Source organism: Erinaceus europaeus, chromosome 12 (assembly GCF_950295315.1).
Source record: "Erinaceus europaeus chromosome 12, mEriEur2.1, whole genome shotgun sequence".
Taxonomy (NCBI): Eukaryota; Metazoa; Chordata; class Mammalia; order Eulipotyphla; family Erinaceidae; genus Erinaceus; species Erinaceus europaeus.
This window is the reverse complement of record NC_080173.1, coordinates 2393769-2409572: the sequence shown is the minus strand read 5'-3', so window position 1 is coordinate 2409572 and position 15804 is coordinate 2393769. Positions and strand designations below refer to the sequence as shown.

Genomic DNA, 15804 nt, shown 5'->3' with positions numbered 1-15804 from the left:
TGTGGGAAGGCCTCTCCAAGACACCTCGTCTCACCCAGCCCCCGTTTGTGATGTTGGTTGATGGCGGTTTTGGTGACTTTGCAGTTGGCTTTCTCTCCTGTCCCGTGGGCAGTGCAGTACTTTGACCTTGGCAGTGGGGGCCTGGGCACTGTGGAACCATGAGAAAGAGGGATGTTTCCTTACTGGGTCTTCTGCTTTCTCATGAGGAACTTTCTAGGCTGAAGATAAGCATCTCTACCTTTCCACCTCACTACTCAAGCACAAAAAAAAAGTATTTATTTGCTCTCCATTGTTTTTGCAGGACTGAAAATGGTTTTGTAAGAGGGGAGATGAGTGACGCCTATTTCTGCTTTGAGCGCCTTAAAAATGTTTTTTCAAGGCCAGGAAAACAGCTCATTGGCTAGCGTGCTGCTTTGTCACGAGTGTTACCCAGGTTGGAGCTCAGTCCCCACTTGACGGAAGCCTCAGTGCTGTGACCTCTCACTTTGAGGTCTTGAAACTTGACATCAGGCTCAACCTGACGCTGTTGACTGGCTACGGAAGAAGGGCAAACGCTAGAAGAAGAACTCTGCCAGGGAGGGAGGGAGAGAGAGGGGCCTTTTCTCCTCTGTGATTTACATGGAAGGTTCTAACTCCACCCAGACGCTCGCTTGTGCAGCTGCCTCAACAAGTGCCAGCGTGTGTGCGGTATAGTTTCCCGTGTCCCCGCTCAGCTCCTCCCTTGCACTTGGGGTCTGGGTCAAAGCAGTGCCCTCGTTGTGGGGGTCTCTGAAGTGGCAGAACACAGCCGTGAGTGGGGAAGTGTGAGGACAGGGCTTTTCTCAGCTGTGACTTGGTTGCTTCCCCCTCGTCTTTGGCTGGGGTCTGAAGGTGCTCACACAGGACGAATTCTGTGGTGAGTCCCGTCTCGGCATGCAGCAGCACCGGCCTCCCCTTGGAATTCCTTCATGACTTGAGTGCAGCCTTCAGGAGACGTGCTTAGGCCTGATTGCTGCTGCCGAAGTGAAGATAAGAGCGCGGTAGAGTTCAGCTGCCTTTCGTGCGGGCGGTTTTTTGGATTACTTCGGTGTTTCCAAGCTGTCGTTTTTATCAAGCATGATGTCTGGTCACTGGCGAGGTTACTTGCGTGAAACCTTGTTATGCCTCCTTCGAGTTCTGAGGACATTTGGGATTCAAGGAGATTTTGATTAGCTGCCTATTTATTTTATTATTTCAAGTATCTTTTTAATGTGCCTGGGAATGAACCCAGGGTCTTGTCCACGTGTGTCCCAGCTGAGTGGCATTCTGTGTCCTTTTTTTTTCCATTCTTTATATTTGGGGTTGAGCAGTGAAAGAGGAGAAAAAGGGGAGGGACACCTTTGCACCATTCTACCATTTATGGATATGCGTCGGCAGTGCCGCCTATAGACCTGGGCCTCGTGCTGGCAAGGACTGTACTCTGACCACTGAGCTACCTCCCACCCCTAGATGTCTACTTTTCTTTTTAAAGATTTATTTTCTTGTGTGTGAGAGAGAGAGGCAGAGGCCACAGTACTGCTTAGCTCTGGCATATGGTTGAACCCAGGTTCAACCTCGGGCATGAAAGTCTAGTGTGTTACCACTCTGTCTCCCCTGCCCCAGATGTGCATTTTCAGATGCACTATTCATAGAGGCTGGACTTGGAAGGCTTAGATTACTGAAGTGCCTTCCTTCTGGAGGGAGGGAATGAGCTACCACTAGAGTGGGGGGAGTGTTCCTTAGTTGGTTCACTTGAGTGTACGAAGCTTATTTTGGGAGCCTTGTGTTTTGAGTTGAGGAAAAGTGAATGGCTTTGTTTTTCTGCCAATGATTTTTTTTTTTTTTAATTAGGAAGTGGTAATGGAGTGTCACACGTTTTCTTGAGGAAACGGCAGCTGTTCATCACGCTCAGACTAGCTGACCTAGTTTCACTGTCATCTACGGTTCAACTCTCTGCACCCTCGTTCGCTCCTCCCTTCTTTTACTTGATCGATCTGGCCAGGACTGTTGTGTTGGTCTTCTCCGTCCCTTGTCTGGCTCCTGGCCGCCCTGCCCATGCCGGGCCCCCTCACTGCATGGTCTTCTTCCTCACCTTTTATGATGTCTTCTTGTCTTCTTTTCATTCCTAACGCCCTGGGATGCCTGCCCGGCTAGTCTCACCTCAGAGAACTTTCCTCACGTTCCCTTTGGCTTAGAGGTCTTGGCCATTCTCAGTCCTCACCCCCTGTACCGTGTCACGATGCTCCCACGGCTTTCTCCTCCATGGCTGCATGCCCGCTACCCCCCCCCCCCCCCCGCCAGCTCACACACTGTGCTCACACACTGTGCTCACACACAGTCACTCCTCTGGCCCGTAGCCCCATGCCCTGGGGCCGTCCTTTGTTGGCTCGCTTCGAGGGACCAGAGTGTATCTTGGCGCTGGGTGTTGAGTCAGGGCCCTCTGGCACTGTAGGCATGAAAGTCTGTTGCGAGCCACTGTGATCTCTCCCTGACCCTTCTTTCTTCCTTTATTTTCTAAGACTTAGATCTTACTTACTTCACATTGGTTTGCATTATTATATATATTTAAAGGGTGCTTTTTTATGCCACTTCAAAAGGAAGTTGTCCATGTCCCTGAACCTCCCCTCCGGAGAGCCCTGCCCCACTAGGGAAGGATAGAAACAGGCTGGGGGTGTGGATCCACCTGCCAACGCCCATGTCCAGTGGAGAAGCAACTGCATAAGCCGGACCTCCCACCTTCTCCCCATAAAGAATTTAGGTCCATACTTGGGGGGGGGGGGGGGAGAATGGTAGAGGGAGATGACCAGCGGGCTCTGAACTCCAGTTCCGCCAGGAACTTTTGTGATGAGGAACCATTGTTTTTCCACCATGACTGAGAGGGAAGGGAATCTGGGAAACACCTAAAGAATTCTGGCACTGTTTCCTTTATGCCAGGGGGAAGAGGAAAGAGGAAGGACCCTTGGAAGTCATAACAGGTGTAGGTGTGGCTTGGAAAGGAAGTGAAGGCGGGGCCTCAGAATGGCTACAGAAGGACATCAGCCTTCCACAGGGTCAGCCTTCCACAGGGTCAGCCTTCCACAGGGTCAGCCTTCCACAGGGTCAGCCTTCCACAGGGTCAGCCTTCCACAGGGGTCAGCCTTCCACAATGGTCAGCCTTCCACAATGGTCAGCCTTCCACAGGGGTCAGCCTTCCACAGGGTCAGCCTTCCACAGGGGTCAGCCTTCCACAGGGTCAGCCTTCCACAGGGTCAGTCTTCCACAATGGTCAGCCTTCCACAATGGTCAGCCTTCCACAGGGGTCAGCCTTCCACAATGGTCAGCCTTCCACAGGGGTCAGCCTTCCACAGGGTCAGCCTTCCACAGTGTCAGCCTTCCACAGTGTCAGCCTTCCACAGGGTCAGCCTTCCACAGGGGTCAGCCTTCCACAGGGGTCAGCCTTCCACAGTGTCAGCCTTCCACAGGGGTCAGCCTTCCACAGTGTCAGCCTTCCACAGGGTCAGCCTTCCACAGGGGTCAGCCTTCCACAGTGTCAGCCTTCCACAGGGTCAGCCTTCCACAATGGTCAGCCTTCCACAGGGTCAGCCTTCCACAGGGTCAGCCTTCCACAGGGTCAGCCTTCCACAGGGTCAGCCTTCCACAGTGTCAGCCTTCCACAGGGGTCAGCCTTCCACAGGGGTCAGCCTTCCACAGGGGTCAGCCTTCCACAGTGTCAGCCTTCCACAGGGTCAGCCTTCCACAGGGGTCAGCCTTCCACAGTGTCAGCCTTCCACAGGGTCAGCCTTCCACAGGGTCAGCCTTCCACAGGGTCAGCTATCTTTGCCCAAATGGCCTTTTTATTTTCCTGATTAAAAGTTTAAAATATCTACTGTTGAATGTAAAAAATTAATTCCCCAATAAAGAAATAAATTTTTTAAAAAAGTTTAAAATATCAAGAGTGGGCAGGAGAAGCAAACATAGGAAAAACTTTTTTTTGGGTTTAACAATGTAATAAAAACACTGATTTGAGTCTTAAAAAAGAAAATCAAGGGCTGTGGAGACAGCATATGGTTCTGCAAAAGCCTTTCATTTCTGAAGCCAATGCCTTGGGGCATTTATTTCTAGAATCTTTATTTAATTTTGTTAGCTAGGCCAGAGAGAAATTGAGAGGGGAGGGGAAGGTAGACAGGGAGAGAGGCAGAGAGACACATGCAATGATGCTTCAGCACTTGTGAAGTTCTCCCCCTGCAAGTGGCAAGTGGGGAGCAGGGGCTCGAACCCAGATCCTGCGCTGTAATGTGTGCACTCAGCCAGGTGCGCCACCACCCAGCCCCACCTTGGAGTGTATATATATTAATTTCTTTATTGGGGGATTAATGGTTTACAGTCGACAGTGAAATAGTTTGTACTTGCGTAACACTTCCACAGAACAATACAACCCCCACTAGGGCCACCTCTGCCATCCTGTTCCAGGACCTGAACTTCCCCCACCCCAGAGTCTTTGACTTTGGTGCAGGACACCAGCTACTGTGGAGTGTGCTAAGCCAGGCTCTTAGGAAGTCTTTCTTTCTCGTGTGTCCTCGCCTCGCGGTTTCCCTCGTCTGGGAAAGCTCGCGGGACCTGTGAGCTGCGTGCCGCGTGTCTGAGCAGCTCATCGTGCACTCTTGCACGCCTGTTGGTTTTCTCAGTTCTTTTCTTTATCTCTTACAGTACGTAGCAGAGAACCGAGCTGTTGGTAGTGGATGTTTCACATTTGTCTTAAGCTGTGTACGGCAGTATCAGGCAATAGTGACTAGGACTTGGGTTGTCATCTTCAGAGAGTAAGGGAGGGGCAGGACAAGGTTCTAATATTTGATTTACAGGGAGGCTGGAGAGGAACCCGCTGGAGCTGGGTCTTTGTGACCCAGCGCATTTCAAATCATCGCTGAGCTGCCTTACAGAGGGGAGCTGGTTAGTTACGCTCTGGAGAGGAAGCTGGTGTTGAGAGCTGGGTGTTGGGTTCCGCTGAGTATGGGGTGGAGTGGGGCGGTAAGGCCAGTCCTCATCTAGATTCCGCTGGAGAAGCGCCGTGTTCCGGAGACAGCAGTGCTCACCCGAGCAAGAGAAGAGCGTGATCTTCTAAGGTGCCTCGAGCTTCGGTCAAATGGGCAGCATGTTCTTGTGGCTCCTGTAATCAAAGGAGTCTTATCCCCTCCTGCGTGGGAGAAGTTACGCCCAGAGCTACCTTCAGAAAGAGGCTGTTCATCCTCAACTCTGGTCTGAATCAGTGATTGGAATTTTGGTTGATTTCCTCAGAGGCATTTTCCTGTTTCTCTGACATAGCGCTCCATTTCCCCACAACCGTATCGGTCTGGGTGGCCTGTGTCCGGGGAGCCGGCGAGGCTCGTGGCAGGCCCCAAGTGTTCTTCCAGTAGACGTCCCTGGCTGCTCAGGCCTTGTGAAGGCTGAGGCCTTTTTAGTTTATTTTTTAAAATTATCTTTATTGGATAGAGACAGTCAGAAATCAAGAGGGAAGAGGGAAATAGGGAGACAGCTGCAGCCCTGCTTCACCACTCACAAAGCTTTCCCCCTACAGGTGGGGGCTGGGGGCTCAAACCTGGTCCTTGTGCATTGTAATGTGTGCTCAACCAGGGCACCACCAGCCAACCCCTAGGCCTTTCTTTTCAATCTATTAGAAAGGCTTTCTTAAAGCAACTTAAAAAATTCTGTATTTGGAAGGTCGGGCAGTAGCACAGCAGGTTAAGCACTCATGGCGCAAAGCACAAGGACCCGTGCAAAGATCCCGGATCGAGCCCCTGGCTCCCCACCTGCAGGGGGGTTGCTTCACAAGCAGTGAAGCAGGTCTGCAGGTTTCTATCTTTCTTTTTAAAATTTTTTTCTTTATTGGGGGATTAATGTTTCACATACAACAGTAAATATAGTAGTTTGTACATGTGTAACATGTCTCAGTTTTCCACACAACAGTACAAACCCCAGTAGGTCCTCTGTCATCCTGCCAGGACCTGAACTCTTCCCCCCACCCACAGGTGTCTGTCTTCCCCCCCCCCCCCGTCTTCCCCTCCTCTCTCCATTTCTCTCTGTCGTATCCAACAACAATGACAGCAATAACAACAACAACAATAACCACAACAACAAGGGCAACAAAAGAAAAAAAAGGCCTTCCAGAGCAATGGATTCATGGTGCAGGCACTGAGCCCTAGCAATAACCCTGGAGGAAAAAAAGATGTATTTATCATTATTTTTTTATTGCAATTAGGGTCATCTCTGGGGCTCAATGCCTTTACAACGACTCTATAGCACTCATGGTGATCACTTTTTCCTTTTCTTTTATCTGATGGGACAGAGAGGAGAGGGAGGGGAGGTAGGGAGAAAAAAGACTGGGAAGTTAGCATAGTGGTTATAGAAAGTTCTTCAGGCCTGTGGTAAGAAAGGTTCCAGGTTCAAACCCCAGTACCTCCAGAAGCCAGAGTAGAGCAGAGCTCTGGCGAGAGAGAGACACAGAGGGAGAGAAAGGGACAGACTTGCAGACCCGCTTCACAGATTGTAAAGCAGGTGGAGTGTGGAGGCTTTGAACCCAATAACATGTACCTTCAGCTGGTACACCACCGCCCAGCCCTCACAACTTCTTTTTCTTAGCTGCCTTCTCCTTTACCCCTCTACCCCTTTACCAAACAGAGCTGCACATGCAGTGTTCTAATTCAGAGAATGAGAGAGAGAGGCTGGAGAGATAACACTCCAGAGCTTTCCCCAGTGCTTGGGGGGTGGTGGTGGTGGTGGTGTGTGTGTGTGTGTGTGTGTGTCCCTGTCCTGTTTTAAGTTTCACTTGAGAAAATTTTCATTTTTGAAAAATTTTTTATTATCTTTATTTATTAGACAGAGACAGCCAGAAATAAAGAGGGCAGGGAATGATAAAGAGGGAGAGAGACGGAAAGACACCTGCAGCACTGCTTCCCCACTCGCAAAACATCCCCCTGCAAGTGGGGACCAGGGGCTTGCGCACTGTAATATATGCGCCCAACCAGGTGTGCCACCACCCAGCCCCGAGAAAATGTTCTGTGTACACAGAAGCACAGAGAATATTGTCTTGGAGCCCACATGCGCCCAGACCCAGGAGCGCTGATGATCAGCCTGTGACTAACCTCTCCTCCTCCTCCTCCTCCATTACTATTTGGCTCTGGCTTATGGTGGTGTTGGGGGTTGAACCTGGGACCCTGGACCCTCAGACATGAAAGATTTTTGCAGAATCATGATACTTTCCCTCTTGTCAGAAATCAATAATTTTTTAAAAAAGATTTTATTTATTTATTCATGAAAAAGATAGGAGAGAGAGAAAGAACCAGACATCACTCTGGTACATGTGCTGCCGGGGATTGAACTCAGGACCTCATGCTGGAGAGTCTAGTGCCTTAGCCACTGCGCCACCTCCCGGACCACAGAAACCAATAATTTTTAAGTATGAGTAAGCAGAGGGTAGCTCTCATTAGCTGCTACTGTTTGAATCTCTGCATGAAAAGTTCTTTTTCACTAAGCAGAAATTATTTGAGTGACTATATTCTAGATACAAAATTGAGCATCTTAGCTGCTGACTTCCTCTCATTGTTCAGGTGGCATTGCTTATTTGTTCTCAGGGGAGCAAAGGCCTGTTTGTAGTTACACAGTTGTTGACTCTGATTACTCATTAAACTGTACATCAACTTTAGACACTTTCCCGTCTATATTTCACAATAAACAAAATCAGTGGCCTCTTGCTTTCAAAGTGCTTGAGATTGGGCGAGGGAGAGAACATAGTGGTTATGCAAAAGGACTTCTGTCTGAGGCTCCAAAGTCCCAGGTTCAATCCTCTTGTAGCACCATAAACCAGAGCTGAGCAGTGCTCAGAGAAAAGAAAAAAAAAAAAAGCAGCTTAACATTCAGCCTTGCTCTGTTTGCCGAGAGCCAGAGAAGCCACATGCACTTAAGTATCTGTCGCTGAGAAGTGTGACAGTCCACCCTCAGAACACATGGAGAAGGGGCATTTGCACCAACCCTGAAGGAGAAGCAGATTCAGCTAGTTGGTGATGGGCAAGAGCCCGGCATGCCGTGGATTTGGGGAAGGGGCGTGACACAAAGATAAGTGTGCAGAAGAAGTGGGTCTGAAGAATCTTAATTACTATCTCCTTTTTTGTTTTTTTACCAGAGCACTGCTCAGGTCTGCCTTATGGTGGTGCAGGGGATTGAACCTAGGACTTCAGAGCCTCAGGCAGGAGAGTCTGTTTGCATAACCATTATGCTCTCTACCCCATGAGGAACCTTAATTACTTAGGCCAGTGGTTCCCAAGCCGTGTGTTAAGGGGCCTCATGGTGTCACAGTGAATGCACATGAACCCTACAGCTTTCTCTGTAGAGCTTAAGTTTAAATACACACCTACTGCTTTTAAATTCTGTTGAGAGACACACAGTACAGGAGATGTTGGAGTGCCGGGTCTGAGGAAGTCTGTTTCAGTACTAGATCATGTTGTTTCCTTTCAGTGAGGTATCTTTGCAAAGCTGAGCTTCTGACAGCTGTGGTGACAAAGCTCAAATACTTGTGGAATGGTACTGACGTGGAGGGTCACAGAGAATGCTGACTTGGAGAGACACCGGCGTAGCAGGATGGGACAGGCAGAGTGATTTCTATGTAGACCCAGGAGGAGTGGGGCTGGCCTGGTTTCAGCAGCGAGGAAGGAGGTGAATGGAGGGCAGAGATCTTGTCTTCTAAAACTCGGGAACGACTCAACGGAAGAGGTTTGGAATCGGGATAAGCCAAGGGCACCTCTGTGCTTCAGGCTGGCTGACTGCACGGAAACAGGGTGAACAAACATACAAGCGGGAATGAATCCTGGGGTCCAAAGTCAGGTGTCGCAGTAACCCAGATAACCTTGGAAGTGGAACTGGCCGCGACTGCTTGGCGCAGTGCTTTCAGATGCTGATGGAAACAGACCCGCAAGCCTGGGTCGCTGTATTCCTCTGACTACATTGGCTGCCCAGATGGCTCCACGTCAGAATCCCCTGGTGCGAGTCAGAACCACAAAGCCCCGCTCTGCAGAGGCAGTCATGTTACAGCTTTTCCTCCCAGGGCAGTGCTCAACTCTGCTTTATGGCGGTGGTGGGACTTGAACCTGAACTTTGGATCCTCAGGTGGGAGTCTTTTAGCATAGTGACTACGCTATCCTTGCCATCTCTCTGTGGCTTCAGCTTCCTAGAGGGAGAACCTAGGAGCCAGCCTCTAGAAAGATGCACAGGCACTTTGGAGAACTGTTTGGCAGTTTTGGACCAAGCCATACACACACTGTATCACTTAATCATTCATTTTTTTTTTTAATATTTACTTATTCCTTTTTTTGCCCTTGTTTTATTGTTGTAGTTATTATTATTGTTGTTGTTAGATAGGACAGAGAGAAATGGAGAGAGGAGGGGAAGACAGAGAGGAGGAGAGAAAGACAGACACCTGCAGGCCTGCTTCACCGCCTGTGAAGCGACTCCCCTGCAGGTGGGGAGCCGGGGTCTAGAACCGGGATCCATACGCCGGTCCTTGTGCTTTGCGCCATGTGCGCTTAGCCCGCTGCGCTACCACCTGCCTCCCTACTTAATCATTCTTTACCTTGGAATTTTCTTACCTTTACTTATTGTACAGGGACCACTAGAAATCAAGAGGGTAGGGGAAGATAGAGGGAAAAAGACAGAGACACCTGTGACCGCTTCACTACTCACAAAGCTTTCCCCTGCAGGGGGTTTGCTGTGACACAGTTCAAATGCACAGGCAAGACGCTGCACCACACTGAAGTGTTTCCACAGTCCAAACCCCATGGGCCGCCAAGCCAGCTGCCAGCAGCTTCCAGGCTCAGGTGAGGACGGCTAATACAAGGTGGCTCTGTGTCTAGGGCCCCAGGCTCCATGGCCTGCGCCTCTGGTGACAGGCAGCTGCCTACTAGTCACCTGGGACTCGCAGTCCTAGAACACTCCTCCAAGCTTTCTCCGAGGCCGCTTTTGCTTTAAAAGCCCAGCTCCTGCCAGGAAGGCATGCAGGGCTCACCACAACAGGAGCACACTGGCCACATAAGGTCTGTGGGCAGCAAACAAACAACTCACTAAACCAGAACACTTGAAGAAACAGGAAGAACTTTTCAGTCTGTAAGCATTTGTTTATCAGCCCTACTAATCACCTGTCAGTCCTCTCACAAGCTGCCTGATGCAAGAGATGGGAAATGAGGGCACCCAGCGCCCAGCACCCAGCACCCACCTAGTGAAGACAGTCACCTGGTCACGACAGCATGGCTCTGAAGCCCTTCCCACAGAGAGCAGGGCTGCCAGGAAGGCTCCGCTGGGGCCCACTTGAGCCACTGGAGGGTCTCACAGGTGAAATAGTTTGAGGATGCTACCAAGTTCGGGCAGTTCCCCAGAAGCGTGACATGGGGACCGGAGGGAGCGACTCCTGCCCACGCGCTTGTCTGCTCGTTCACTCTCAGGGACTCTCCTGCCCTCTCAGAGCTGGAGAACTCGGAATAGCCCTATGAGGAGTCGCCTCGCCAGAGCACACACAGTGAGACAGTGCCACAGGGGCAGCCTGCTGACTGGCTCGAGCTCTCCAGGGTCCAGTCCAGTCTGCTGGCTTTTCTCCCTTCGGGACCCACCCTCAGGACGGCGGCTCTCTGAGCAGAGCTCATGCCTCCAGGCCGTGACCCCTCCACGGAGTGGAGCTCTGCCTCTCGTAACAAAAGGAGTCAAAATCATCTTTTAAAAAGCATTTGAATCCAGGATTTGCTTCAGAGGCTACAGTTGCAAGTCACAAGGCTGCACGCTACACAGCGCAGAAGGGGGACACGCAGAGCCCTCTGTCTGCACCTTGCATGGGCCTCAAGAGTGGCCTTGGCATAAAGGGAAGGGATTGCGAAGTCAGCAAAGCAGAGCACAGGGATGTCACTGGGGAATGTGCGACCTGCCAGACACAAAAGAGACGGTGTTGGACCAGAACAGCTCAGTGTGAGGACAGAGGACATGCAAGCCTGAGGCCCCAGGTTCAAGCCCCAGAGCCAGCACGTGCAGTAGCTGAGTAGTGCTCTGCTTTCCCTCCCTTTCGCTTATAAAAATGAGTAATTGGAAAGAAAGTAAAGTAGTTGCTAAGTTTTAATAAGAAGAACAGGTATCAGGTAAGGCTTTCCCTTAAAAAACAAACAAATAAAAAACTCAGGGGCTGGGGTGGATAGCATAACAGTCGTGCAAAGAGACTCTCATGCCTGAGGCTCCAAAGTGCCAGGTTCAACCCTCCACACCACCATCAGCCAGAGCTGAGCAGTGCTCTGGAACTAAAATAAAATAAAAATAAAAACTCAGCATATGAAATATACACTGGCAGAGCAAGAGGCTATAAACACTGCTCAAGTCATGGAGACAGAGAGAGAAAAACCATCTCAGTGTTGTTTTACTTTTAAAAGAGGGAAGAAAGGATTACCTGAGAATTGTGAAAATGGGTATTATTCAAGGGGAAAGCTAAAACTATCAGACAAAGGCGGAGTTATCAGAAGAGGGGGAGAGAGAAATAGCTAGAAACCAGTGTTTGGTCTCCAGGGTCCGCGCAGCAAGACATCAGCCCTCTCTGTGATGCCCTGCACCCGGCTCAGCCGAAAGGGTGTCTTCACCTGGGGTCCGCGGTGAGTGTGCCTGACCCTTGGGGCTACTGTCCTGTGCTGACCTGGCCGACTCTTGTCGCCTTAGAAATGATGCCAAGTAAATGTTCAGTCCGTCCAAACAGATAAAGGTCAAACCCCATGTAAAGAACATTTTCATCTTAGAAACAAGTGAGCTTTTGTCTGTCAGCCGCCAGCCTGCGTCCTTGAGCTCTCCCCCCACACCTGTTGCTTCTCCCTCCTGGGCCCCTGGAGGCTGCAGCCCTGGCTTCCTCTGTGCCTTCCCACCCACCCAGGCCGATCACCGAGCCTCCCCTCCGTGGACCTGCGGCCCCCAGGGGACACAGCCCTGTTCAAGGCTACTTCCCTTTGAGGTCTGCCTCTCCCCTTTTCTTTATTTTTATTATTATTATTATTTTTAATTAATTTATTTTTTACCAGAGCACTGCTCAGCTCTGGCTGATGGTGGTGCAAGGGGATTGAACCTGGGACTTTGGAGCCTCGGGCATGAGAGTGTCTTTGCATAACCATTACGCTGTCTACCCCTGCCCTCCTCAGCATCTACAGACCCCACTGCCTGCTTGTCTGTCAGCTCTCGCCAGTCGCTCACCACTCTGTGCCGAGGCCACGTGCCCAGACACTGCCCTTGGTTCTGAGCACATGCCCGTCTCTCCTGCGTCAACCACGCGGGCCGTCTAGGGCACCGTCTTAAATCCCACCGTTTCCTCCCAGCCCCTTCATCTCTGACCAATTCTGTCAGCAGAACCCCTCTTCTCGCAGACAGGCAAGTCTCAGGCTACGCTGTGGACACACCCCGAGTTGCCACAGCCTGTGTCTGCCTCCCCCTGTGCCATGCCCCCTGTGCCCCCCAAGCGTCTCCGGAGCCCCTGCATTTCCAGCCCTCCCTTTACTCCTGGTCCAAATGGCCCTTAGGATCAGGAAAACCCAAATGTGAGTCCAGTTTCTAGCTGAGTGACCTCAGCAAAATTACCTGATCTCTCTGAGCCTCAGTTTCCACGTGGGGGTGTGTGGAGAGATGAAAAACAACAAGTCAAGCTCCTGGGGCATCTGCACAGGTTAATAAGGAGGAAATGCTTGTCAGGGCCTTGAGTAGTGGCTCTGCCTTAGAGAAGAGGGATCCTGTGAAAGGATCATGCTTCTCTGCCCGTGGGGTCTTCCCGGCTTAGTAAAGGTCACAGTGACCTACAAATCCCAGACAGTCCGCCTCCCACTCTTGGCCTCTGGCATCTTCCCACTATTTCCTCTTTACCCTTTGTCATCTGTGCTGGCCTCCTTGTATCCCTCAAATACTGCTAAGCCTGCCTCTGCCCAGGGCCTTTGCACCTCCTCCTCGGTCTCTGGCCCCACACCACTGTTCATTCACTGCAAGCTTTGGGTTTCTGCTTTATTTTGTTTTGTTTGGCCGAGTAGCACACAGCTGTCTGAAGATGCTCAATCACATTTATCTGTTGAACATTCGGAGCAGTTGTGGCTGGAAGAACATATATTACTATCAACAGCTGTGTACGAAAGTGTTTGGTATTTTCTCTTGAGAAGATGCCAAAGTAGGGCCGGGTGGCGGTGCACCTGGTTGAGTGTACATGTTGCAATGTGCAGGACCCCCAGCGTCGTGAGTGTCCTTTGGATTAGCCTCTGGATCTGTGTCTAGGAAGGAGAATTTCCACCCTCTTTGGCTACCACAAGACAGACGGGAGAAAACTTTTTTGTCCTCTTCATTTTAAATATTTATTCCCTTTTGTTGCCCTTGTTGTTTTATTGTTGTAGTTATTATTGTTGTTATTGATGTCGTCGTTGTTGGATAGGACAGAGAGAAATGGAGAGAGGAGGGGAAGACAGAGAGGGGGAGAGAAAGACAGACACCTGCAGACCTGCTTCACCTCTTGTGAAGCGACTCCCCTGCAGGTGGAGAGCCGGGGGCTCGAAACAGGATCCTTATCTGGTCCTCGCGCTTTGTGCCACGTGCGCTTAACCCGCTGCGCTACCGCCCGACTCCCTGTCCTCTCCATTTTAAATAGTAGTGCCTGCTTTGTTGAAATCTTGGAGATACAGAAAAGATGAGCGATGTCCATTACACTTTCAACTGAGGTAACTTATAATTAGCTTTTTGAACCTGCTTTGCCTTTTCATCAGGTCTTGACCTCGAATATTAAGGATTTTCCCCTCATCTGCTTTAGTACTTTCTGTGCGATGTTGTCTTGTGAATATGATCACAGAGATGTGTATGTCACACACTGTCATAGACCCTTTTAGATACCTTACTTTTCTGCCAAGTGGGCAGTCCATGATTTAACCAGATTGCAGTAGCACAAGGCAGTATTTTCTACCATCTTAAAATGAGATTTTATAGAAATGGAAGCAGTGGATGAAAAGGAAGCAAGAGCTGACTCCTGAAGACTAGATCACTGCACTGGCCCCAAAGAGGTGCCCCCCAGTCAGACTCTCAGCAGCCGCAGGACTGGTCTGGTTGCTGCCCTGCCTCTCCTGATGAGGGTGAGAGCCCAGTGCCGCTGCGGTATTGGCCACGTCCGTCCTCGTGACATGACGGGTCGTGATGGGCTCTCTGCCCGCCGCCGTTACATGTTCCGCATCTGACCGCAGGCAGCTCACATCTGTTCTGGCGTGTTCTGAGGTGCTTTTACATACGTGACCTCGTTCAGGGGGACTCAGTCCAGCCCAAGACCTGGTCCTAGATCTCCCTGGGACTGTGGGATGCCGCAGCCCTCTGATGATGCCTCTGTTGTTCTCTCACACAGATCCGGTTCTGCAGGTCCCAACACACGTCGAAGAGTAAGTCTTAACTCGTTGTGTCAATGCCTCCCTTTAACGTATCTCCCTGATTATCCAGTCAGGCCGCACGGCTCTGGTTGTGGAGTGTGTGCGTGTCCACAGATGGGAGGGTGCTTGAGACACAGGCTTAGAGGTGTTCTGGGAGCTGGTGTCGGGAGGAGGGAGAGGGAAGCAGTGCGTTTAAAAAGGTTTATCTAAGAAGAAAGTCAAATGGAATTTTTCAAAAAAAAAGTTCAGAATGCCTTTTAAACAGAGCATTATACAAAAAGTAACAAAGACGAGCTTGTGAACTACAGTCAGGCGAAGTCAAACACAGCCGCCTTGGTCGGCGTCCTTGCTGCAGGCTCACGTTTCACCTGAGAACGGAGCAGTGCCTGCAGTCAAGCTCAGTTCTGAACTTGACCGTCCGAAGGTCTCAGGAGGACCTGAGGGTCCTTGGGCATCTCCCTCCTCGCCTTGGAGAGGCGACGGGACTGTGGGCTGCTGCTGGAGCCTGGGTGCTGGGCGGGCGCCCGCAGGAGCCGTAGGCCACGCAGAGAGGTGCGGGTGCGGGCAGGGGCTTCCTGATGTCAGGCTTTCGGGGTCTGCTCCCGTCACCTCCAAATGAAGCTCCAAGTAAATGTGTACTTGCCCACGTTATTAAACAGCAGTCGCTGGAGTCCGGCCTGCAGTGGGCTCGGGGAGTAAACAGCAGACCGTGCAGGGTGCTTGGACCAGGCAGCAGGCAGCTCTCCCACGGTTCACCTCCTGCCTCCCCCAGACTGTCTCCCCAGAGTGCGGCGTACACCGGGAGAGAGAGCCATGGACTATGCCCCCACCCCTTTCCCGCCCTGAGCTTTGATGCTCTCCCTGCGCTCTGACTGCCGGCTGACACCCCTGCTTCGTCTCCAGGCCCGCCTTCCTCCCTGACCCCAACGACGGCAGCCTGTACACGCTCGGAGGCAAGAACAGCGAAGGCCTGACGGTGAGTGCATCCAGCCGCTGTGTGAGAGCTTGAGGAGAGACTCCTTGGAGGATTCCCACTCTGGTCTGGGGAGGGTCTGGGGCCAGTGATTTCCTGGCACCCTAGACGAGGCTATCAGTAGGCGCTGGTGGTGGAGCCGGTGTACTAGCAGGAGAGGTTCTGCCAACAGTGTTCGCTCTGACCAGTGCATTCCTTGTGTGGAGGGCACACGAGATTCCGTTCTCCTCTCTACCTGAGAATCCAGACAGGTGGTTCTCGGTCTTCTCGTGCATTGAGGTAGTCTTGAGAACCATATAGAGGCTAAGTTTGGACTCCAATCCAGGAGTCTACATTTAATTTATCTATGCCGTCAAGATTTTTAAAAAAATATATTTTAAAAAGATTTTATTTATTTATTAATGAGAAAGATAGGAGGGA

At 51.0% G+C, this 15804-nt stretch overlaps 1 protein-coding gene across 1 annotated transcript in view; it reads left to right on the top strand.

The window, feature by feature from the left end:
* The window catches only part of ERN1 (endoplasmic reticulum to nucleus signaling 1), an 89567-nt gene that overhangs the window by 41585 nt on the left and 32178 nt on the right, over positions 1–15804 (top strand). The window contains exons 3-4 of the mRNA XM_007527695.3: positions 14390–14423; positions 15315–15387. Of these exons, the coding sequence (XP_007527757.2) occupies positions 14390–14423; positions 15315–15387 (107 nt within the window). The remainder of the gene's footprint in view (positions 1–14389; positions 14424–15314; positions 15388–15804) is intronic.